Source organism: Rhinopithecus bieti, unplaced genomic scaffold, assembly GCF_001698545.2.
Source record: "Rhinopithecus bieti isolate Rb0 unplaced genomic scaffold, ASM169854v2 scaffold_33647, whole genome shotgun sequence".
Taxonomy (NCBI): domain Eukaryota; kingdom Metazoa; phylum Chordata; class Mammalia; order Primates; family Cercopithecidae; genus Rhinopithecus; species Rhinopithecus bieti.
In genome coordinates, this window is record NW_016814745.1 from 972,880 (window position 1) to 997,740 (window position 24,861).

At 48.1% G+C, this 24,861-nt stretch overlaps 1 protein-coding gene across 2 annotated transcripts in view; it reads right to left on the minus strand.

Annotated features, from left to right (window-relative positions):
* CACNA1D (calcium voltage-gated channel subunit alpha1 D) overlaps nucleotides 1-24,861 on the minus strand; it is a 334,500-nt gene that overhangs the window by 28,743 nt on the left and 280,896 nt on the right. Inside the window, exons 28-38 of one of the 2 annotated variants that reach the window (XM_017851882.1) lie at nucleotides 22,634-22,717; nucleotides 22,081-22,164; nucleotides 14,692-14,736; nucleotides 14,157-14,285; nucleotides 11,849-11,914; nucleotides 10,051-10,142; nucleotides 8,693-8,852; nucleotides 8,004-8,131; nucleotides 7,775-7,871; nucleotides 4,636-4,738; nucleotides 3,104-3,205 (exon numbers count right to left, since the gene is read on the minus strand). In XM_017851882.1, coding sequence (XP_017707371.1) covers nucleotides 3,104-3,205; nucleotides 4,636-4,738; nucleotides 7,775-7,871; nucleotides 8,004-8,131; nucleotides 8,693-8,852; nucleotides 10,051-10,142; nucleotides 11,849-11,914; nucleotides 14,157-14,285; nucleotides 14,692-14,736; nucleotides 22,081-22,164; nucleotides 22,634-22,717 — 1,090 coding nt within the window. The remainder of the gene's footprint in view (nucleotides 1-3,103; nucleotides 3,206-4,635; nucleotides 4,739-7,774; nucleotides 7,872-8,003; nucleotides 8,132-8,692; nucleotides 8,853-10,050; nucleotides 10,143-11,848; nucleotides 11,915-14,156; nucleotides 14,286-14,691; nucleotides 14,737-22,080; nucleotides 22,165-22,633; nucleotides 22,718-24,861) is intronic. The other variant, XM_017851883.1, reaches the window with a different exon arrangement.

Genomic DNA, 24,861 nt, shown 5'->3' on the forward strand with positions numbered 1-24,861 from the left:
CACACAAAAGGTGGACACACTGTTGTCTAGCTAGTGCCTCTAGGGACCCCAGAGATGGTCTCTGGTGTCCTGCCATGCCACAGCCTTCCTCTGTAGTCCAGGGCTCTCAGTCTTCTCTGTGGGGCCCAGAAAAGCCCTGGCTCTACCTGCAGAAGATCCACACCTCATTCCACCCTGATGCTTCCCGCAAATGCAGGCCTAACTCTGATCTCCCTTCAGCCTCCAGAGCAGAGGCAGACCCATCCAGGGCTCTACAGGAGAAAACTGAAGGGTCACTTCGTCTTCTCCATTGAGACACTGAGCTAATTAGGAGACTAGGCCCAAGGAAGAGTTCCTAAGAACAAGAAAAGTCAAAGCTACAGCAGGACAGAACAGGAAGGAACAGAAGGAATGAATACAAGGAGGCTGTCTGGGCTCCGGACTGAAAAGAAGGCAATGGAGGAGCTCAGTGTGCTCTTCAGGGCAAAGGAGCAAAGGATCCAGGTCAAGGATGGAGGAGAGTCCCGGGGAGGAGAGAGAACTTCTGAAATGAAGGGGAAGGACCCACAAGATGGCAGAGGAAGGCTGAAGAGCAGAGGTGAGAACCTGAGCTGAGAGGCAGAGATGAGGCAGCTCAGCACTGATGGCGAGGGGGCAGCCGAGGCCCCCGGCCACTGGGAGTGAAGCAAGCCTGATGTGTGCCCACAGATCCACAGTTCATTCCTGACTTCATCATCGGGCTCATGAGGAGCTGGGCCACGCCTCACAGCACACCAGTAAACCCACCTAAGACAAGCATCCTACTCAGCTCTATCACCAGGGCTAAAAGGGACTTCCTGAGCACACCACACCTGCCAGTCGCAGCCACCTGGAGTGGAGGCCGGCCTTACCCAGTCTCCTGCTTCTTGACCAGGTGATGGTGTAGAGGATGCTGAGGCCCTCAGCCTCAAGAACTCCACATCTATTGCTCAGAGGGGTATGCAAATATCCTTTTCTAAGTGGGCTGTGATGCAGGAAAGGTTGGGGACATGGGTCTACTAGAAGATAAAAGAGGAAAGACAGACAAATGATGAATGTGGAGAGCAAAGCCTGTCCAGCAACTCTTCCAGAGTCTATGCACCAAAGCCTGATGGCCACTACCTTCTGAACTTCCTTGGTGGCCACAGCGCTCATATGAGATTCAGCCCAGATAAGCCCTGCACTGGGCATATCACTCAACAAAGGCAGGGAGCTTGCAGAGCCTTCCGTCTCCTCCTAACGCCCCACTTCTCTCTTCTTGTGCTTCACACTGCCTCTCACTGCTGTTGTGAAATAGATTAAAACTTGTCATCCTAAACTCCAATCCATTTTAAGAAATAGAAAAGGCTAAGTCCAGTTATTGGACCAAGAAAGAAGAAGATTTCCACTCTACTAGAAGTCTGATAAAGCTAAAAGTTGATCAGCTTTTCAAAGGAAGGGAGCTTCAATGGTGAGCTAAATTCTGGACTTTTCTTTTGGTAAAATGAAAAGAAATGAAGTTTCATAGTAATGTAAATGACACCCTCCAAGGGCATTTCACGAGGATGGGCATTAACGTGGGACTTTGGCTGGTTGTGATGAAGGTGGTGTTCCAAGAGAGATGTGAGGTGGAGCAAGGGAGGAGCAGGGTCCTCGGCTCACAGGGGAAGGTTTACATAGACAGGCATAGCCCGCTATTCTGAAGCATGCATCCGTATTTCAAGAAACAATGTAGGGGAATACAGTTGGCAAGAGATAACTCTGATTCCATGCCACCACCCTAAAACAGAATTGCTTCAGAATATTCTGAAAGACTGCGAGGTGAAAGAAATGGAGGCTGCAGAAAAACCTCAAGCACATTGTTACAACAGTTTTTCAAAAGCATTTCATCTAAGCCATGCAAGCTCTTGGATGTGCAGCTACAAAGAAAAGAATGAAAACCAAAGAGTTGTTTTAAATGTGCAGTATCAGTTCTCCTGGGGGAAGCCAGGGTTCTCTAGGTTCTCCAGGGTTCTCAGGGTTCTCAGGGTTTTTTGTTTTGTTATTGTGGTTCATTTGTTTTCCTTTTATCATTTCTTTCTGGACCGTCTTCCCCAGCTTTGAGCCGGTGGCCGTGCCAGCTACAGGTAACCCCTTCAGCAACAAAAGCTCACGCTGCTTCTCGCTTCATGCTAAGGAGCAGAGCTGGCTGGCATGCTGCTCTGTCTGCACCCCAAGAGCCAGAGCTCATCACCTTCTCAGGGGTGACCCGGGTCCCAAGTCAGCTATCAGACCTGAGCCAGACCAGTCTCGAAAGCTGTGGGGGCAGTGACACTATAAACGTTTGGCTGGTCACGAAACACACCAAAGGCTCATCACATGCCCATGGCCCGAGGATGCTAGAATGCTGGTGTGGTGGTCCTGGGTGAACAGATCCTGCACCTTTAAAACTTGGAAACAGAACAGTCAAAAACAACCATCCCAACGTCTAAGTCCACATGTACTTAATAAAAATGCAAAACCAATATGCATATATATATATATATATATATATACATATACATATATATATACTGTATGTGTGTATATATATAGATGGTTTTATATATATAAAATTCGAAGAAGGTTAGTTATTTTGTGATAAATAACGAAAGGAAATAAGCATGCCTGTTAGTTAAAAGGGCATTTTGCTAATTATGGTAGTAAATTCAGTCTTGGTAAGAACATTTCAAAATGTAATTTCCTGAAAGCTATCTATTTTCATGGGACATTTTCAACAATATACTGAAGGGCAATTGCAAACTACTTTTGAGTATTTCATTTTGGACAAAAAATATAGGCTTTCCACTTTGAGATCACAGTCTTGTTCTCAAACATGAATTCCTCCACCAGAAAGGAAATCCCTGCAAAACCAGCCATGTGAGTTTTGGTTTGCTTTTCACTGAAGCCTCTCCTTTGTCTGGAATGTTCTTCATATTAAACCCCAAATAATCACACCAAATGGCCAAAGGGCTTTCTTTATCAGTTGGCCCTAATGCTCTAACTGATACATAAAGCATTTTGCAAACTCTCTCTGGACTTTCTGGAGACACTAACATTAAAACCAAAGCACTGGCCAAGGACTACTTAGGAAATAGATTGCACTGACCACCAGCTGGAGGGACAACTTGGTCAAGTAATTTCATGCTGGTTTTCTTCCAAATTTTCTTTATTACAGCCCGAAGTTCTTCATTAGCTTGCTCCAGGTTTCCTGGATTCAAAAAACAAAAGGGGAAAAGCAAGCTTCATTTCTGTTCCCCAGCTCCTCCTCTGTTTGCACAGCCTCGTCCCAGCCTGACCTGGATGAACACACTGCTCTCTGATGGGGCTCCCCTCCCACCAGGCTCTCCCCAGCCAGGGGCAAACACACTTCGTATGTTCAGCAATAGAGATCATGCCTTCCCAGTGGGAAGTCCCTCCACCATGGGAACAAACATGGTTCACCCTGAGATTCAAGGCCTATTCCACTCTGATTCCATCCTGCCCTCCCACAACTGACACCTGCTATTTGCTTTCCATTGTTCCTAACCCAGAATGCCTTTGCCTTCCGCTCTTTCACAGATTCTTCCAAATCGTACCTCCTTCCTTGAAGATCCAGCCTAAATTTCACCCAAATAAGACTCTCAATTCCTACTATATGTGCCCATCCATACAACATAACCTTGGCCTTTTATTAGATGAGCTTACACTTGTCTTTTCAACTAACATGTCAGCATAGAGGACCATTCTGCCTTCTGGAGCCCTTAACAATGCTGGCCTGGGGCCAGGTACAGACAAGCATGCCACAAGGTGCCCCTGTTAGGCTGAAAGAGGCTGGCTTTGCTGGATTGCGTCTCCCTGGGCTCTAGGGTTGTAAGAAGTCACCTGCCTGCACTGGGCATGAGTCCCTTGCTGCCTCCTCTTTCCTCTCCTCCACCAGTGCCTCAGAGAGTGAGCTCTCCTTGAGGTCTCCACCTCCCACCTCCCCCCATCTCCTGGTCACTCCTCAGCCTGTTGCAATCTGCTTTCCATTCCACCTGCGAAGTCGCCACTGAGCCAGCTCCAATGGCCACACTCTAGTGCCTGTTTTACCAGGATTTGACCAGGGCTGAGCATGGCTGTGAAGGCCATGCTGGTTTGGTCTCTCAGCTGGGAAGATGCTTCTGTATTTCTCAAGTGCTGACTATGTGCTAGGCACTACAAAGGAGCTTTTGCAGACATCACCTCATTTCATCTCAGGACCTCCTGGACATCCCTGTATTTACTTCCTTTTTATAGGGAAAGAAACTACAGCTCTGACCAGTGACATCCCTCACTGCAGGTCATACAACCAGTTAGGGATGGCTGGAGTGAGTTCATTTGTGATAGCTCCATCTCTGCTCCGATACCCTGCCTGTTTCCCCTGCTATGTAGTAAGCAGTAGTATGAGTCAACTCAAAACATTCTGGGACAAAGTGAGGCATAAAGGAAGGAGATAAAGGATGAGGAAACAGGAGGCAGGAGCCAGCCGGCCAGCCCGACGTGGACATCTCCATTCTACCTGCCAGCCCCTTCCCCAGGGCCTCCCCTTGGCCAAGAAAAGGCCCACATGAGGAAGGCAAGATGGGATGTGCTGTCCTTTTCCTTTCCTGCCATCTTGTCTTGCTGGCAGGGAATGCTTACCTTCGGTCTTGATCTTAAGAGCCGTTCGAACCAAAGCAAATAGGGTTGCATTAAACATGACTGTCCCGTCACTGTTGAGAGGCATGTTCATGGCAACTAATCTCTGTAAAAAGAAAGGAAAGTTTCTTTGTAGAAAGGAAATGAGTGACCACAGCCATATCCCTCTGGATGTTTATTTTCCATTTATCACTCATCTCTTTTCTAGTCAACCCTCAGTTCAATTCAATAGCCATTTAGGGGTATGCATATGATGGTTAATTTATGTTTCAAGTTGACATCCACGAGATGCCCAGTTGGTTAAGCAGGATTTCTGGGTGTGTCTGTGAGGGTGTTTCCAGATGAGATTAGCATGTGAATTGGTAGAGTGAGTAGAGTGAGTAAAGCAATGCCCTCCCCAATGTGGGTGGGCCTCATCCTGTTGCTGAGGGCCCACAGAGAACAAAAAGGTGGGGGAAGATTTAATTCTCTCTCTACTGGCCTGATTAAGCTGGGACATCAGTCTTCTCCTGCCCTTCAACTGAGGCTTACACCATGGGCTCCCCTGGTTCTCAGAACTTCACTCAGATACCACCACCAGGTCCCCAGGGCTCCAGCTTGCAGATGGTAGACCATGGGGCTTCCCAGCCTCCATGATCACATGAGTCAATTCCCCATGATAAACCTCTGTATGCACACACGCACAAATACACACACACATACATACATATACACCTCCATATCCATCCTATTGGCTCTGTTTCTCTGGAGAACCCTGATTAATACAACCTATCATTTGGGGGACTCTGGGATGACAAAGATCAAAGGTTGAGTCATGAAATACAGATGCTGACATGCAGATGATATGTTTTGTATTTTAAACTGTGAAACTTCACTGTTCAAACAGACTTCTCCTTTTTTTCATTAATCCCAATGGAGGTCTTAGGGTCAGACCTCCATTCCAGGCACATTTTGTTTTGTTTTGTTTTGTTTTTTTAGAGATGAGGTCTCACTTTGTTGCCCAGGTTGGTCTTGAACTTCTGGCCTCAAGGGATCCTCCTGCCTCAGCCTCTCAAAATGTTGGGATTATAGGCATGAGCCACTGCGCCCAGCTCCAGGCACATTTTTAAAGCTGTTGTGAGGGTTAAAGGAAGTAAGATACAATGGGCCAGGCACAGGGCCTGGGACTTAGGTTCTCAACCAACAGGATCCATTACTATTCCCAACTCAGGGAGTGTCCTTCAGACCTTGCCTAGTGAGACCATCATGTACATCCTGTAGCATTTTGCATGAGTCTGTGTGGCTTCTCCCAGGGTTTGGTCTTTCAGAGCAGGATCCATGCTCCCCACTTGTCTTCTATATCCTGATCCCTTTAACACCAGCAATGAGAGTTGGAAAGAGTTTGGGTGAGGTACACCCTCTCTGGGCCCCAGTCACTTCAACCTGTAAATGCAGATGATATGCCCAATGATGGGAACTTGCAAGGATTAAAGGACTCACGGACACAAGAGTTTTGTGTGAGGCACATGGCAAGCACTAAATTAATGGTGATGTTGGTAATACTTAAAAACTTCTTATTTTTTGTTAACAGCATGTTCCAAAAGAAAAGACTTTCTTTCTCTTCCATATTGATGAATTGGAATCTTGTGTCTGCATAGTCTATCCCACCCAAACTCCTAGTCCTCCTACTAACGCCCGGCCCCCTCACCAAAACCAGCACAGGCAGCCAGGAAATCCTGGACATTTATTCACTTTTCCTGGCAAGTTCCTGAGTCAGCAAAATGGACGACTGTGCCTCAAAACATCTGAAAGCTTTATGTAAAAGGATCTAGAAATTTAAACACAAGATGACATCAGTGAACTGGATCCCACACTGTTCTTGGAAAGCAGAAAAGAGGCCAGTACTGGGAAGTTTATGGGAAAAAAAAAGTCAAGCTCTGTTTCTATATCTAGAGTCCAGCCTAAAGAGAGGCAAGGACCCTAAGGACTCGCCTAGAGGGCTTTCTGGATTTTCAGGGCAGGGAACATGCATCTGGTTCAGGGATTTCTTTGAGTCTGAAACATATTTTAGACTCAGTTCTGCTACCTTGGTTTCTGTCTAGAGCTGACTCAGCATCCTGGAGTGGTAAAACCCCTGACCCCAGGATCTCCTTGGATCCATGAGGAGCAAGAACTAGTTACTATACAGACTGGATGAATTTCTAGAAGGCAGAGTTTCAAGAGACAAATCTTGCATTTCTCCTTGAAAAAGGGAAATCCTTTTTTGTTGCTACAACAAATGTAAGCTGTTGCACCGTGAGTTCTGTGGAAGGAAAAGTCTCATTGAGGGTTCCTGAGAGCATGCTCTGGCATGGAAACACAGAACCGGGTTGCAGTGGGAGACCTGGATCCAACCCTGAGAGACTAGAGCCTGGTATGCTAGGAAAGGGGCCCCATCTCCTGTGGTGGCCACAAAGCTCTGTAGCAGAGGGGACGTGTGGAACACACAGCACCGTGTCCCGCCACTGCCGAGGCTGGGGGATGCGCTCTCCTAGCATTCCCCTCCCCTCACCCAGGCCACTGAGTCCTCCCTGCTCCACATCCCAAGTGAATCTCCAAGCGACCTGCTCCTCTCTCTTCCCACTTCTGCTGCCTCCTGGTTGCTCCCCCTGCCTCAGGTCTACTTCTCCACTGACAACAGCCAACTTCCTACCACACAAACCTGAAATTCATTCGTGTTTCTTCCCCATTCTCCTGGACCTCAGCAGGTTGGAGAAGGCTCAGCTTGTGCCTGGGGCCTTCTGACACTTCCTCTTATGTCCTAGCCAAAGGGTGACCCAGTGGCTCACCCTTTGCCATTCTGATGTCCATTCTCCTGCCTCCTTCAGAGCCCCTCCTGCCTCCGACAAACTCCTAGGTTCCTTCTGGACCTGACTGAAATGTCGCCTTCCCTACCATCCACCCAATGACAAATTACAGAATTCCCTTCCTCTTCTGATGGTTCCTGACAGGGTGTCCAAAGACTTACAAATCTGAGAGTTCCCCAGAGGTAGGAACCACATATTATTCATTTCTGCATCCCGAGCACCTGACAGAAGGCCTGGCTGTGTCACTTAACAAGTGTTTGTTGAATGAACCGAGCTTCCACAAGAGAGGCTGCCGGACATACACACAGGACACTCACCTTGCATGCTACTCTGTGTGGGCACAACTTCCCAAACCCCAGGGGAGGCTGGATGCGTCGAAGCAGAGTGACCACGTCAAGGTGTTTTATCCTTCCCCTGGAAGTAAAATACAATGTGAGGTCTAGGAACAGTACCAACTGGCCCAAACTTTCAGTCCAGTCCACAAAAATCACAGCTGACATTCCAAAATCCACCCACACACACCAAATCAAATCTTTTTCAACCTACTTTGCCTCAGGGTCATATTCTGACCATATTCTTTTGAATTCATCTAAATGGTGAGGCCCCAAAATAGACCAGTCCCGGGTCAGATAGTCGAAATTATCCATGATGACAGCCACAAACAGATTGATGATCTGAAAAAGGAAATCAGAAGGGAAGAACTTCACCTGCAGCTGGATTGGGTTAGAACTGAGCACAGGCTTTCTCATGACATGGACATGAAACATGGGGACCCCGGTCTCCAAGAGAAGTTGTAAAAAACTTTCTATTTGGAGAATGTTTAAGAAAAGAGTATGATTCTAGCTTTCTGGAATGGCTTTAATTAAGTCCTGGGGAAGGAAGGCCTTCTGAAACACATTGCAGTTTTATAATTTCATTATCACCAAATAATTCACACTCTTAAAAAGTCACCACCATATGCACTGGTTTTGAAATTTTAGAAAGGAATGCTAAGAAGCTAAAGTGACTGGTAATTGCTCCAAGCCTATTATCGAGCACCACATCTCTGCTTACAAAGGTGGCGGCAGTGACACACGACTGGTTAAACAAAAGCCCTCAGCTGCCAAATGGAGTCCAGAGTGCTCATCCACATCAACTGTCCTCAGGTGATGGGATGGGGCAAGGTCACTGGTCTGAACACTGAATGCTACATAAGCATCTGTAAATTGAGAGGGGGAGCTATGTTGATCACTTACCAGAAACGCACAGAGCATGTAAAAACTGATGAAATAGACAATGGCAAAGTTGCTCCCACATGTATACTCCTCCCCGGGGTTGTAATCTGACTCAGGGTCACAGAGCTTCCCTGGGAGGCAGGCCAGCATGATCTCCTGCCAGGCCTCACCTGTCGCACACCTTTTTCAGATGAAGAACAAAGGGGGCTTTAGTGGAGGAAAGAAGGAATTTAAAGCTTAGATCTTAGGGGAGAAAAACTCATAATTAGAGAAAAACCTAAGTCATTTGAAGCAAATCCAATTTGAATTCATGGAAATGTGAAATTCCTACTGATTTTCAAGTGTAACTTATCACAGTAACTGGAGGTGCTGCTGCAATTCCCTTGGATTTACAGCCATCATCTGATGCAAGTGCACTAATAGTCTTCGTATAAATGGATGCTTAGTTTTGTGTCTTCTCTACTTTAAACATTTGTATAATTAACAATAATTAATTATTATTATTATTTTTTGAGAAGGGTCTTGCTCTGTTGCCCAGGCTGGAGTGCAGTGGTGTGATCGTGGCTCACTGCACCCTTGACCTCCCGGGCTCAGCCTCCCCAGTAGCTAGGACGACAGGCAGTCGCCACCACACCTGGCTAATTTTTATATTTTTAGCAGAGTCAGGTTTTGCCATATTGCCTGGGCTGGTCTCGAACTCCTGGGTTCAAGTGATCCACCTACCTCAGCTTCCCAAAGTGCTGGGATTACAGGCATGAGCCACTGCACTTGGCCTATTAATTATTTTTAATGACCAAAATACTTAACAACTTAAGTCTCTGTTCAATTTTGTTGAAGGCAGAGTTGGAAACCACCTAACTTGCAAATGACTTGTCAGTCACTAGAGTCATTAGAAATACTTCATGATCTCTAGCAAGTTCTCTCACTATGAAGGCAGCTTGTTTTACAAAGTTAAAGCAATCCCATAAAATCTGAAATCGTACATCTTAGGATGTTCTCCACTGGCTGTGCAGAAGGCCTAGACATTTTTGCTAAGTTTCTGTCTTCCTGGTCGTGTTTAAGTGCATGCCTCCATGCATAAACATACATCCTACAATTTTTCAGGTGGCCTAAGTAGCCCTGCTAACTCCCAAATTAATAAACCTTATGTCAGCCACAATCGGGATTACCACAGCGGTTTTAACAATCCAACAAAATTCCTGTGTTTGAAATGCTAGGGTCCGTGTTTAAGAATACAAAACAAAAACAAAAAGCCATCACAGTCAACTGGGAAAGGCACGCTGCTTTAATAACCTGTGCCCTCCGTCCCTCTGGACCCAGACCTAGCAGGAGACTCACAACCCCTGCCCAGGAGCACCACCCAAGCCAGTTGCAGTCACCTGAAGAGCAGCAGCACCGCCTGGGGAAACGTCTGGAAGTTATTGTTCCTATTGATCTGGTTGTTATCTCTCATGGCAACTTTCCCAAACATCTAGGTGGAGAAGTTGTTAGGAAAAAGAGAATAGATTTCGTCATGCAAAAAAAAAAAAAAAAAAAAAATCCGTATGTGAATTTAGAACTAACTCAGGTTTGATCTTTACTAACTAGAGTTTTCTCATGGTACCTGGCATTTCACTCATTCAACAAAGATCTGCCAGGCACAACCATGTGCCAGGCAGCAGGCTACACACTGGGAACATGGTGCTCCAGAGGGGCACTGTCTCACGTTTGAGGATCCCTTACCCTAGGGTAGAGACACAAAGGTAAGCCAGGCAACATCAAACCCCAGTGATGATGCTGGGGTGGTCCAGATACACAGGGAAGATGAGACAGGCTCATCTACCCAAGGCTGCGGGGCTGGGTCAGGGAAGGCCTCTAGGGGAAGTGACATGTAAACTCAGAACTGAAAGATACATCAGGCGATAAGAAAGGTGAAGAGTGTTTCGGGTGGAGGAAGCACCACGTACATAGGAGCAGGGTAACAGCATAGATACCGAGGGAATGAAAGTAACATGTGTGATGAGCAGACAGAAAAAGATCAGGCTGGAGACAAGGTCAGGAGCCAACAGGCAGGGGCAGTGAGCCCCAGGCAGAAGAGTGGGCTTTACCTTCACGGCAATGGGAAGGTAGTGAAGAGTTTTACTTGTGAGATTTAGGAAGCAGACTGACATTCTAGAGAAGCCTGCAGATGCTTACAAATGCCTGCTGGGTGAATCTGGGGTGGTGTGTGCCATGCAGCTTGCAGTTCTGAGATGGCTTTTTTATATGAGAACATTTGTGATAAAAGACCTTCCAGGGCACACAGCGCCACATGCTGCTGAATCACAGAGGCTCAAGTATGCTGACTTTTGTTTCCTAACTCCTGGTAAGATTCCTACAGACCTGCAAATGCTTCTATGCTTTCAGGATTTAAAAAAAAAAAAAAAAAAAAAGCACTACCATTTCTCTGCCCCTAGAATCACAGAATCACTTTACTTCTTTCTCACTTACATCCCTCCTTTACCTGAAAGATAGCACCTGCCCACGTGGAGAATCTGCAAGGAGCCTGTCAGCAGAGATCTAGAGCCACTTGGGCTCTTCGACTGTCTCCATTCTTAAGAGGCTGCCTCCCTCCACCCACAACCCATCCCACCGCCCACGTGGTGTTAGGGCTCCTGTGTTAGGGAGGCCCAGTCCCTTTCCCACCCCCAGGAGGAACTGGGAAGCAGGGTGTAGCCCCTCTGCTTGGGTCACAGAAGAGCCCAGTTTCACGCCTCTTTTTAAAGGCGTGGAAACTAAAGCACAACAATGGTCACAAAAGGCACTTGGCTCAACACCCGCCTTCTGTCCCTGTGATGGCTCAGCACAGACTGAAAAGACCCACGAGGGGCCACATGCTTCTCTCTTCAGTCTTAGCATCTGGAAATATTTAGTTTCAAGTGAATTTCACTTTGTTATGATAAAGCAGAATTCTTCTGCCAAGAAATGCAATTTTTCCTGGTGCATTCTAACCTCGCTACATTCTTCTGAGCCTGGGCCTCCCCTGGAGCTCTCTCCTAAGCAGCCGTGTCTTTCTCGTCTTCCTATGTATGGCTTCAGCAGAGGCATTTGGCTGAAAAAATCACAACGCTTCTACTTCACTTGGTCAAGATACATCTTGCCACAGATTTGGGGCTACCCAGTGAAAGGGCCCCTGAGGGTGAGATGGCTGGAGCTTACCTGCATGCCAATGACCGCATAGATGAAGAACAGCATGGCTATGAGGAGGGCCACATACGGGAGTGCCTGGGAGAGAAAAGGCACTTGGATCAGCACTGGCCAGCTGGCACAGACTGAGAAGACCCATAAGTGGCCACATGCTTCCTTTCTATTCCACGTGCTACCATGAAAGAACATCGACAGTGAGGAAGAACTGTTTAAATCCCAGCCCTGCCCAGCTACTTTAGTCCTGATGACACCATCCACATGCACGCCCAGTGTTACAATATCACAGGCAGGATGTGCTTTCCATGGTCATTAACCCTGTAGCCTAATCCTAAACATTTTTAACATAGACACATAACTCTCATAATTCTTAAATTCATTACTGGATTTTCTGGGTGAAATTACAATTGATCAAACCACTCCAGAACACTGGACATTTACAGTACTTCCACTTTCTTTTGTGGGTATGTTTTGGGGGGTAGTATTGTAGATAATGTTGCAAAGGAATATCTTTATGCAAAATCACCTTGCTTCTGCTGAAGTATTTCCTTAAGGTGAAGTCTTAGGAGTGGAATTACTGGGTCAGAGGGGAAGAACCACTTTCTGGCTGTGGCTGTAGAATGCAAAATACCTGTCTTAAGACGCACAACTTCTGAAAGAACTGCTAAGTTGGGGGGCTGTGCCAGGGAAGAAAAGGAGCGAGCTGGGGGGTCGCCAAGTGTGGCTACCTTCAGAAACACCAAATACAAGTGTTTGACAGAGCCCCCGTCCTTTCATCGAATGTTTGTCAACTGCTGTCTTACCTCATCGCATGTGACCAACACGTCCACCCGCATAGGGTGCCCAGAGTGTTAGGCTTAATTCTGGGAACACACGCTTAAAGCACCCGCTTTCTCTACTATCCGACAGAGCTTGTCAGAAAGTCAGTGGCTCACAGGTGCTCAGCCACCTTTAGACCTGTGCCAGCTGTTGACCTGTGCCTGCCAGCCTGGCCCTCCCTGCAGCTGGACTGCTCAGCAGGGTCCCACAGGGTTTATTTCAGGCTTTCCTCAACATACCTAAGTGCATTTTCTTCCTAGATTGCCAAATGTTTAAGATTTTTGTTTGCACAGTTTCTCTGCTTTTATGAACTGCTGCTCTGGAACATGACTTTCTTACCTGTGGCAGATTGAATCTTTAAGAATTTATTTAAAAAGTGAGATAATATTACCTCCGAATTATCTATTTTTAGAGCAGTTTGTTCCCAAGTTTTGGTACTTTAAATGAATAATAACTGTCGAGGATTCTGTGCCTTAGCAAGTCCAAGGCTCGCCTGCCTGAGGCCCCCACTCTACCTTCCTCCAACCTCATTCTCCCCAGCAGGACCTGTGACTTCCCTTGTGAGTGCCTGCACCACCCCCCTTGCTGTCCCTTCTCCCTTTTACCTGTGAAAATCCCACCCACTAGGGACAAATGCTTACTGGGAGGGTAACACTGGTTACCCCAGAGGTGGGTGAGGGCCAAGTTTGAACTTTCTCTTTGTATGTCTTTGGACAGCTTCATTTGTTATTGTAAACATTTATAACTTTCAAATGAAAAATAGTTATTTTAAAAAATGAAGATGCAGGATTCACTTTCTAATGTTTGTGGATATCCACAAATTCCCTACATGGGTCCACCTTTTAATAAGAATTCATATTTCCCACACCTTCTCTTCCAAATGGAATCAGTCCAGAAGGCTAGAATATCTGGGCAGGGTACTGGCAGGTACAGGAAAAGCTGGTTCTACTTGGGAAAGTCTGGAACCGAGCTGTACCAGCCTGGCGAATAAGAGGTGACAAATGAGGTATGGTATATGCCTAAATATCTCGAACTCTGTGACCCTGTCAGGAGCAAGATAACCCAGTGATGGTGGCTAGCCCAGGTGGTAGTTTCTGATTTGTGTCTAGACTAGCCAACAGACAGCACTGTTGCAGCCTTGTCAGAGAGAGGCCGTTGGGCTTCCAGGCTGTCTGCTGGGACCCGGCCCTCACACACCACCACCAGGCATCCTGGGGGCACTGCAGGGCTACAGGCCTCACACCTCTCTTAGTCTTGGAAATGCTACAGATCTCTCGGCTACGGATCCTTCCTGCTTTCTCTTCTGTTTCCTTTAGGCAAGTAATCCCATGTGATTGACCCAAGAAATGCTGATTTGGGTCTCTCCAGCATTCCATGTTTTCTATTGACTTAGGTCCACAGAGTGGCCACGCAGGGGGAGCCTGGGTCCTCTAGGATGGGGACAATCACTGACTTACATATGATCTTCAAAGACAAAGACAGAAGTCCTTGGCATGGCTCTTACCTGAAAGGACTTAATAAAAGTCCACAGCAACGTCCGGATGCCTTCCCCCCTGCTGAGAAGCTTCACCAATCGCATCACTCGGAAAAGACGGAAAAAGGTGATGGAGATTCTATTGCTCTCTTCAGAGTTCTGAAGGGTTATCATGGAGAGGTCAAACCCAATGGAAAGTAGAACATGCAACACTTTCAGAAAAACAGCAACAGATGCAAAGGTGACAGAGGTAAGAACTGAAGATGTGATTCTAGGGCCTTTTCATCTTAAAAAGCATGATATGAAAGGAAGAGTTACATGCTAACAACACAGAGCTTGGAAAACTGCGTCCACACAGCACATGCATGTCCACATAGTCTACTGTGTTAGAGGAGAACGCTGGGCTGGTCAAGAGTACTGGACACTGATGATGAATGCAAACCACTGCAGACACTGTTCTGGAAGGACAATCATGGAGAATACAGAAAAACCAGTGGAAAACTCGACATGGTCAAATAAACTCAAGGAAAAGGCCCAGCCCCTGGGGACTAGTCACTGATCTTACCCCAGGTGTAGCAGTTGGGACAGGGACATTTTCACTTTCAGTTGGCTTTAAGAAATCAAAGATTGAAAATGGATTAATGAACCAGGAAGGAGTCAATGGTTCCGGAGAGCATTTCCCCCTTTAAAAAAATGTGTGGTTCCTGTCTTTGGACACCACGCCTGCTCCCTCCCTGAGAAAACACCAGTGGCTCTCCTTGGAGGTGGACTTGAGGGCAGGCAGCCACGGACATGGGCACGGACACAGTACCACTTTCTAGTTCACATCTGAGGACACGCTGTGCCAGGCTGACAGGCATCCAGTAAAGGCAGTACCACAAGACCCCAACTCTTCCTAGAGACAGCTGCAGAGTGTTGCCCCGCTTCTTGCGAGGAGGCTAGTTCTCTTGGCTTAGTCGGGGCTGTGGGTCTCAGGAACTAACCACTCTGCAGCAGGCCTCCTATCCCTGAGGAACAGAATGTCTCTAGCAGAGGGGCAAACAGTGGTGCCTGCCTGTGGGCCGCAAACCCCCTTGGACCACACTCTGTTGCTATGAGACTAAACGCCTGGGTGGTATATGTCTGACAACAGCCTTTCTGGCGGGGCTGCTGCAGAGCTGGACAGACTGAGTCAGGGCGAGGAGGAGAGAGGCGGGCTTCCCTACAGAAGCCTTCGCTGCCTGCCCCACAGCTCAGACAGCTTTTACGTAACAGGGAGTGCAGGTCCCTGTATGGGTCTTTGGAAGAAACAGTAGAGGACCAGCTCCCCTGAGGTTCAGCAGCTCCACCTCCTCCAGGGTCTGGCTGCGCTCCTGTCCCTCGGCCCCAGGATGCAGAATCTGTAATGACTGGTGCTCACCTGCCCCTCAACACCCTCCTCCCAGGGAGGGCAGGGGCCTTGCCTCACTCCACTCTGTGCCCAGCATGGTGCCTGGCACTACCTGAGTGTTCAGAAAGTGTCTGAGAGAACACAGAGGAGTTGGAAGCAAACTCCAGCCAGCACCAGGAGGCATCTTTACATTAAACAGCAACAGTCAGTGGAACCAGAGCCAGCACGTGCCAGCCTCTCTTTTCCCCTCAGTGGTGTCACCAGGAGCTGACAGAGAGAAATGAGGCTCTTCTGGTTAGTGGCTTCAAGGAGGCTTTCTGTACAGTGTGTCTGCAAAGTTAAGGGACATGTGTACATGTCTGGATGTGTGCACTTTTCGAGGGCCTCCTCCCTGGGGATCTGGGGAAAGGAAGAGCTCAGTTCTGAAGCCTCTCTAGCATCAAGAGCTACCTCCTGAGACCAAAGAGAAATTCTACAAAATTCACAGAAAATAAGGGTTTTCAGCATATCATAGAACAACTGAAATTCAGTAATGTGACTACGAACCCAAGAGGAACAGGTTCTGACAGAGTTTAAAAGGGGTCCTTGCTTCTCCTGGGATGCTCAGAATGAGACTCTGCCACAGGTTTATAAAAAACCCAGGATCGCTATTTTTATTACCTTCTTCTATTAGCTCAACTCAAAGGAAATATCACCTCCTTCAAGGGACAGACAATGTTTTTCAACTTAAGACCTTAACAAATGAAGGAACTAATTTTTTAAAGTTCTCATCATCTTCCACATCATTCTCACTAAGGCTGTGCACAGGAAGGCTCCACTCTTGCCTGTCTGGTTGGAGTATGGGCTGTGAGTGTGCATGCTAAGTATGCCTGCATGCATGCCTCTGCTTGCCTGTGTTCAGGGGACCAGGCACTGTGCACGAGAGAGACGGCTCTACAGTTATCCTGAAACATGCACGACTTATGAATCAGACCTGCAAGACAGTAAGGGGCCTGTTGGTCAGGGAAGGCGCTCCTGGCCACAGTCCCGGCCTAAGACCCTCCTGCGTGCCTCTCCCTATTCTGCTTCAAGTCTGATAGGCCATTCATGGCCCCCTTCCTTAAGGTTCGTGAAAGTCAGCAACTGAACTGAATTTTGAAGTGTGCATCTCTTCAACTGATATCTTTGAAATGGGACAACCTATGGACTATGAACTTCAAACCATGAATATTCTCTTGTTTAAAAGAACGAAAGGAAAGAGGAGACAGCATTTGTAAAGGGAGAGGGCAGGGCAACATGCGAGGGAGGGAGGAAGAAAGAGCAAACAGCACACCAGGCTTCGTGCACCCCCAGTGCGCCTGTGACACCCCCTCCCGCCACGCACCACTGGGCATGGGGGGGCTGCTTCAGGGGAGGATGTGACTGGCAGCCCCGGGGGGACAGTGCAAGTTGCCAAAATATCTTACAAATTTAAAGAACCCTGAGGATGGCTTTGCCCAAATGACAAATGTCAGCCCAGTGAAAAGGGCAGGCCAGCTCTCATGCCAGTCTGCACACTAAAACCACCTGGGGATCTTCAACAAAATCTCTGAAGCCCAGGTCGTACCTCAGGGATTCTTACTTAATGGATGTGAGGCATATCAGCATGTTGGGAATTTTATTTTGTTATTATTATTATTTTTTTGAAATGGAGTCCCCCTCTGTCACCCAGGCTGGAGTACCAGTGGCATGATCTTGGCTCACTGCCATCTCTGCTTACAGGATATCAGTGATTCTTCTGCCTCAGACTCCTGAGTAGCTGGGATAACAGGCGCCCACCACCATGCCTGCCTTATTTTTTGTATTTTCAGTAGAGATGAGGTTTACCATGTTGGCCAGACTGGTCTCCAACTCCTGACCTCAGGTGATCTGCCCATCTTGGCCTCCCAAAGTGCTGGGATTACAGGCATGAGCCACTGCACCAGACCTGCATGTTGGGAATTTTAAAAGCTCCTTGGTGATTCAAGTGTGCTGCCAGAGCTGAGAACTCCAGTCCTGGGCCAGGGGAAAGCTGGCCCGAGTAGTTAACAGGTGGCCTATACTAGCTAATGCCCTTTAGATCTCGAACGGCCATACAGAGTGGGGTCTCTACAAAAGCCCACTCAGGCTGCTGTGGCTGGACAGTGGGTTCTTTTCGGGTTGATGAGGGATTAGTACTCCGATGCAGAGAGAGAGATTAGACTACATCCCCATCTTCCTTACAAGGGATGGAGGAGGCTTGAACATGAAGGGAACTGGTGCAGCTGGAACGCAAGTAGGCTACGCTATGCTGGACACCCCAGGAGACACCAGACTGGGGAAGGACTCTTCACTAGGTAGCATTCCAAACACGGCCTCAAGGGGTTGCTAATCAGTTTTCAATAGGGGGAATTCCAGTGTCACCTCAGGGCTTAGACAAGACAAATTTGGCAGTTCCTTCCCACCCTAACATGTCACATTCTTCAACTGGGAACCCTACAGGAGACAGCCCCTTAGCCTCAGGAGGATGGACTACATGTCAGGGTCCAGAAAGCTCCTTAGATTCCTGGGGCTTTGCGGATGTTCCCTCGAGCCTCTTCCTACAGGGCTCTCAAGCAGGCTCTTACCACATAGGCCCTGGGGCAGCCCCCTGCAACTGTGGAAGTCAAAAAGACCCTGAGATTCCCAAGTGAAATCAATGAAATCAGTCCATTTCATTTTCTATCTGTGCTTGGAAGAGCTGAGAGGATGCAGTTTTCTAATTCAGATAGGAAGCAAACCAGCATCCCAGAACAGCTGGGCCAGGTAACCCCAGGCATTGTGGAGAAGCCAGTTTTTGGGGGGAGCTTCCCTCTGACTATTTCTGAGCTCACAGGTAACACCTTTGGGAGGAGGGCTTCTTTATTTGGGGTTGCTGGGTCTGTGTCCACAACCCGGTGCCCAGCTAAGCTGGCTCCTGGGAAAGGGTTCGCATATGAAATGGGGGACTATACAACCTTACTGTGGGGTCAGAAAAAGAAGATGAGTGAGACTATCAGCCACCTGGTCCAAATGGCACACCTTAAGAGGCAGGGACCATTCCTGGATCTCTGAGAGGGAGCTCCCTAATGACTTTTTACTTGCTCCTTCAAAGTAAGTAATAATAAGGCAGACATGGCTTCTAAACAAGTGTTTTGCCTCCCAGACACTAATGATAATGAGAAGAGACAAATGTCAGTGACAGCCATCCCTGGGTTAGGGACAATATGTTGCTGGGTCATTTCATCATTCAAGAAACAAACAGGCATCAAAGACGGATGGAGCAAGAGGGAGCCCACCAGTCATCGTGTGACATTTTAGCAGCCTGGTGAGGTTAGGACCAAATGTGATGGAGATAAGTCCACGAGTGCTGCCAAACCAGGAACTGAGTGGGGTGTGGGGATATGGGAGGGGGACAGTAGGATGGAGCAGGCTGGTGCACATGCAGGCAGGACCATGCAAAGGACTACCCAAAACGTTTTTGCAAAGAATACAAATGCAGGCTGAATTCAATCATTTCTCAGCCAGATCATTCATTCTGGAAGACTATGTTGGCAAGTCACAGAGCCAAGCGTGACTGACCAAGATGGCCCCAGGCTGGAAATGACAGTCTATGGGATGGGGAACAATTTAGATGATTGCAACCAATCCTTAGCACGTCCTGTGAAGCGTAGTGAAAACCAAAGGTGGAGAGGCCAAAAACAAGCACACGGTCTTTAGAAGTGCTTTGCTTTAACGACTTCACCGTATATATGCTTATATATACTTGCCGCTACAATTTTCTAAAAATAAAACCAACATGAAAATCAATTAGGCAACAGAAAAGAAAGATCAACAGAGTTTGGGGAAGACAGCACAGCAGGTTAAACATTGCAAACAATGATGACTTATGGCAGCTACAACCAGCCAACGATGAACCAAAGGTGTTCATGCCCAGCTGACAGCTGACCCCTCAGCTCAGAGGACAAGGCCACCGAGGATGTGATGTGCACTGCTCCCCAGGGGAACTACATGTGGAGGGGAGTGGGGTGTCAGAACCAACAGTCCCACTGTCATGTTTTTACACCAGAGGTTGAGGATACCCAGTCCTTTTTTATCTTTGTGCCTCCCGACAGCCTAGCCCAGAGCCTGTAAGTGGTGGATGCCCGGGAAATGTGTGTTGAAAGATGGAATAAATGTGAAGGTGGCCTTGAGCAACCCCTCTGTTCCAAGGCCCAGCAGGGAGACACTGAGATTTCTGAAGGTGGTATTCTGCTCTGGCCTGGGGTAGGGAACTGGCATTGCCACGGTTGAGGAATATATTTGGTCTCGGGCCACAGCTGACCAGGAAAAAGGTCACTGACTGAAAGCACATTATGGGAGTGTCTGCCTATGTGATCTGAGAAGTTTAATTGCATGCCAACAAGGGCCCCCCTGAAAGCCTGTGTTGCACAGATACCCCAATGTCAAATGCTAACTAGAACCTTCAGCATAGACCTGCTCCTTTCCTGACTGGTGCAAGGTGAACACAGCAACACTGAGACACCGAGGAACAAAGTTGGGCCACAGGGGACAGGGGCAGCGGGAGGAGCAGGGCCAGCCTGCAGCACATGTGAGGCAGCCAGGAAGCTGGGCGTGTGCTGTCCCTGAGTACATGGGTGCTACACCCCTGCCAGCCAGCAGGCAGGTCAGGCATGAGAAAGCTGGGTGTCCCCAGGTGCACAGACCTTGGCCACATCCTGGTGCCCGAAAGCTAAGTGTTTACACCCACCACCTGCACAGCACTTGAAGCACTGAGCAGTCCAGGGAGAGATGCCGAGCTACTAGTTTATTGTATTTTCGTTTCCATTATAGACCATCTCTGACTCACAGAAGGGTATGTTCCAGAATTTTCATGTAAATACACCTCCATGTAGATTGTAAGCACTTTGCATTGTGAGATGATTAAGCCGGCAGATGTCTAGCCATAAACCTGGGAAAGAGCTCAGGGCAGCCCAGTTAGGGACCTGCTGCTCTCCCATTAGCACCAGCTTATTTTACAACCAAGCATCATTTACATATCATGAATGGCAATTTTATAGCTGACACATGGAACATTTCACATAAAGTAGAATTTACATGTCTGGGCTTTAGAAGTTGGAATATGTGTATACCTAGGTCTAGCAAAATACCATCTGAGTGCCTTGTCATAGCGTGGCGTGACGAGGCTTAAATCACACCCCCATGGGCACAGTCTCTGACAGTCCATTTTACTTATTACAGGGATAATCTACACTTAGAATAATACTTGTATCTCCCTAAAACTTTGGGGTTTTTAGCAAGCATTTTCCCAAATATTCAGATCATTTTATCACTATAACATATCTGCGGCAAGGTGGCAGATGTTTTTCACCCTACTTGGCCCGTGAGGGAGCTGGAATCCAAGTCAGTTTGGAACTAGGGCTGCAACTGCCAGGTCTTGTGATTACCAGGCTGGTGGCTATCTTACTATTCACACGCCAGGATCAGCATGGCCCAAGACAGGTGGCATAAAGGGATTTCACAGTCCTTGTGTGATGCAGGCTGTCTGGGCACCAGGATGGACCTTATAACCCTCAACCCTGCAGATGTCACCAGGCAGAGCATCAGGGGCAGGGGGTGGGCTGGACATTGTGGAGCAAAAGCCAATACCACACAACAGTCCCTCCCCGTGCTCCGCCCACTCTCTCGAAAGGCTCTGCACAGCCTGGGCACACACACTGGATGCCCTCTAAGACTTGCTGATGAACTCGGAACAGATCAGGTAGACAGGGCTCTTTCTGCCTACCTGAGCCCTTCCTGTCTGGCACGGGTCAGCCCCAAGGGGAGCCAGGTGGAAGGAGGAGCTCCCTTTCTCATGCTTCTTAATTTTGCAGGGGGCAAGGTGCTCCGAGTGCTTCTAGGGAGAGCAGTTCACTCCATCTACAATGCTGCTACTGCCCTTGTTCCCCCTCGAATGAATCTACTGGATGCAACAAATGTGGACTGACCCCCTTTCCCTGGTTCGCACTCGGCCCTCTTTTCCCTGGCCCCAAGCAGCCTTCCACTGGCTGGCATCCCCCTTTGGGCATGGGACGTTCACCAGTGTCACCAGTCAGACTCAGAGCAGACACAGTACAGGTGAGGGCACCAGCAGCAGCCGCCACACGCTCAGGGCATAGCTGGCTGTGGGGTCTCCCGCCTGTGCCCTCACAGAACCATCGTGGGGACAAGGGTGCATATCAGTAACTCCATGTACAGCTGGAAAGACTGAGGCACACAGCACTCGGATGACTTCCACAGTCACACGGCTGGTGAGTGACAACATTCACACGGACACACAATTAACTCCCAGCCCTCATAGCTTTAATTGGATCTTTTGAAATACTGTTCGCACCAAACGGCGATTCCACATAGACTTCCCCACTCTTCCTCGGGGAAGGAGATAGAGATGGGGTGAGATAGAGGAAACTACAAATTATCCTTAGTCTTTCAAAATAAATTTGTGTCTGGATTTCTAAAGTGTGTGGAGATTCAAGGGCAGGGCCTCTAGTCTCTTCTATGTCAGACTGAATGAAAACAACCACGATATAGGACACAAAGTTTGCTACTTACATTCACTTCAGTTATAGCAATATCAACGACGCTACCAACAACAATTAAGGCATCAAAAGTGTTCCATGCATCAGTGAAATAGTGCTGTTAGGGCAAGCATTCAGAAGCCACAGAGGAGAGGAAGCACCACAGGAAAAAAGAAGAAAAGGACAGTGTTATAAAAGGGGAATGTTCTAGCATCGCGCCACACGGCTACTTGAAACATCCCCCTAAAACAAACATGTTAAAGATACGCCACTGTGGGTATCACTTCTGACACAGCAAATGAAAACAATTAGAGACATCCTATCTTACCTTGCCTACTAGTGACCGGGGTAAATGCTGCAAAAAGGCCTATCCTCCAAAAGGTGATTTGTGTCTACAAAAGGCCCTGGGATAAGGCTCTACCCTGAAACGCTTCTTGCCTACAGCTCTCATTAGGAAATCCTAGTTTCAGATCAAGTGACTGGGATCTGTGACTTGTCCAGGTGATGCCACTGCAGGGCAGGGAGCGGAGTATGCACAGACAGAGGAGAGAGGACACAGGTGGCGGCCACGCCAGGTGCATACTCACGTCTGCTTCGCTGAGGGCCACGTCTATAATGCTGCCGATTACGATGAGGGAGTCAAACGTGTTCCAGGCGTCACTAAAATACCCCTGGACAGAGCAGGCGAGGGCAGATGTTTATGAGCATGTATGAATGACCCGCCACACGGACCATACAGGGGCGAATCCGAGTCCCTGCCGCACCCATGGCACCCAGGTGGAGTGGGAAAGCCAAAGGGGAGGTAACAATACTGTCCACTGGTGGAAAGGTGCACAGCAGGGTGGTTGTGCACCTTTATGTGTGAGAGAAGGTGCACGCACACACATGCATGCACGCGTGCATACACACGCACACGCGCATACACACACACGCGCGCACGCACATACACACACACACACACACACACACACACACTCATGGTCCTGAGTGGCACCAAACCAAGCAGAATATCTGCAGGGTCGAGGAAGGCATTTTGGTAACCTTGTCCTGGGACCCAGAGGGATGATCCCAAACCCTCACGAACTGATGGACTCCTTCCTTAGAATCTCCACTCACCCCACTTAAAGAGCACTGTCACCAGGCATTGCACACATTTTCATTTCTGTGCTCCTTCAAAGGGACCAGCAACGCTCTCCAGTCCTCGCAAGTCCAGCCTGTATTACAAAGGCCATGCCTTGTGGCAGGATGACTGACACAAGACCCTGTCTTCAAAGAATTCTCAGTGTAGAGGACACAGACGGGTAGATAACGGCTTACAGGGACACAGGTAACGTGAGGCACAGTGTCGTGGCACAGACACTGGCTCCTGGTTGTGGGGGTGGTGCTTAGTGGGGGGAAGTCAAGGCAGGTTCTATAGTAGAAAAGAGTATGGAATGAAGAGGATGTTCCAAGGGCTCCCCTGTCCTCCACAGAAGCCAACAGGCTCCTTCTTCCGTCTCAGCTTTTGCTTTCTTTCCCTCCCGCTTTTCACCCTCTAGGCTGAGAGGAGTCCTTCCCATCCTGCAAAAATAGCACCAGGTTCCTCCCCACCTCCTGACGTCTCTGCAATCCTAACTGCCTAACCCCAACTCCATCTGTTCAACTTTACCCTTCTTTAAGGTCAGATAAAGGCTCCTTGATGGAACCTTCCCAGCCCCGGCTGTCTACACTCCCTCATGCTGACTCTGAATCTCTTACGTACTGATCGCTGAACGTGGGGTCTTTGTCTGCAGCTCTACCAACCAAAATCCTTGAAGGATGATGACTGTGCTGCATATTCAGTCCCCCAACTTCTCTAACCCCATTATCTAGCCAGAGCCTTGAACCCAGTCAGTGCTTGGCATGTGCAATGTCTCCTTTGTCCACCAACTTGTACCCTGCCTGTCATCCAGCTTTCTCTGGTTGCTTGTTCAGGTCCTCCTATCTTGCAACAATTTTGAGGGTACAACATACCCACAATTGTGACTTAAAATCTATATGTATGTGCCAGACATTTTACATCTTCTTCTAGCATCAGCACAGCAGGTGCTAAATGAGTGCCTGTGGTCTCTTGACACCCCTGGGAAGCTCCTGGTTGGAGAGGGAGGTGGGGAGATACTGCACAGAGAGCCAAAGGGGCAAGGGACTGGCTGTCAAGATCAACAGCTCTGTCTATAAACCAACTGTGTTTTCCAAAGAGTCTGGACACTTTTGGAAATGAAAATTCAGGTACAAATTATATAAAATGGGGCCCAGCATGTTTACAACTGGGTACATTTAGAGCTGCATTAAGAAAATCAGAACAAAAAGTACTTTGAGGTGTCAGGTCCCAGAAACTTGTGATGAAACGCAGACCCAGAGGCAGCCACTGCAGAGCCACAGCCTTTTGCGACAGTATAGAAGATGTGGACGTGCTGACTGTCCTAACAGCTGGAGTAGAGACGTTTATTCTAGTCACCGTTCATCAGTCCAGGTGCATTTACGGGGGAGCTACGACACTCACTTAGGGTTTGCTTCTTAAATTTCATCTTAATAATGTAAGATCCCCCCACCCAACTGCCATGGTTTCTAACCACCTATCCACCTCTCTCCCCGCCCTACAATCACAAGTGCCTGTCTCCCATTTTACCCTCACTGACTGCTACCCTCCCTGGCCCATCTATCAGCAGACCAAAGGAATTTGTGAGCTCCAAATCTGATGATCTATGCATAAAAGTCTAATGGGAAGGTCTATTTTAAAAACAGCACAGCTTATGCTTTCTAGCTTTCCTTTGCATGAATTCATGATTCTTGGCTG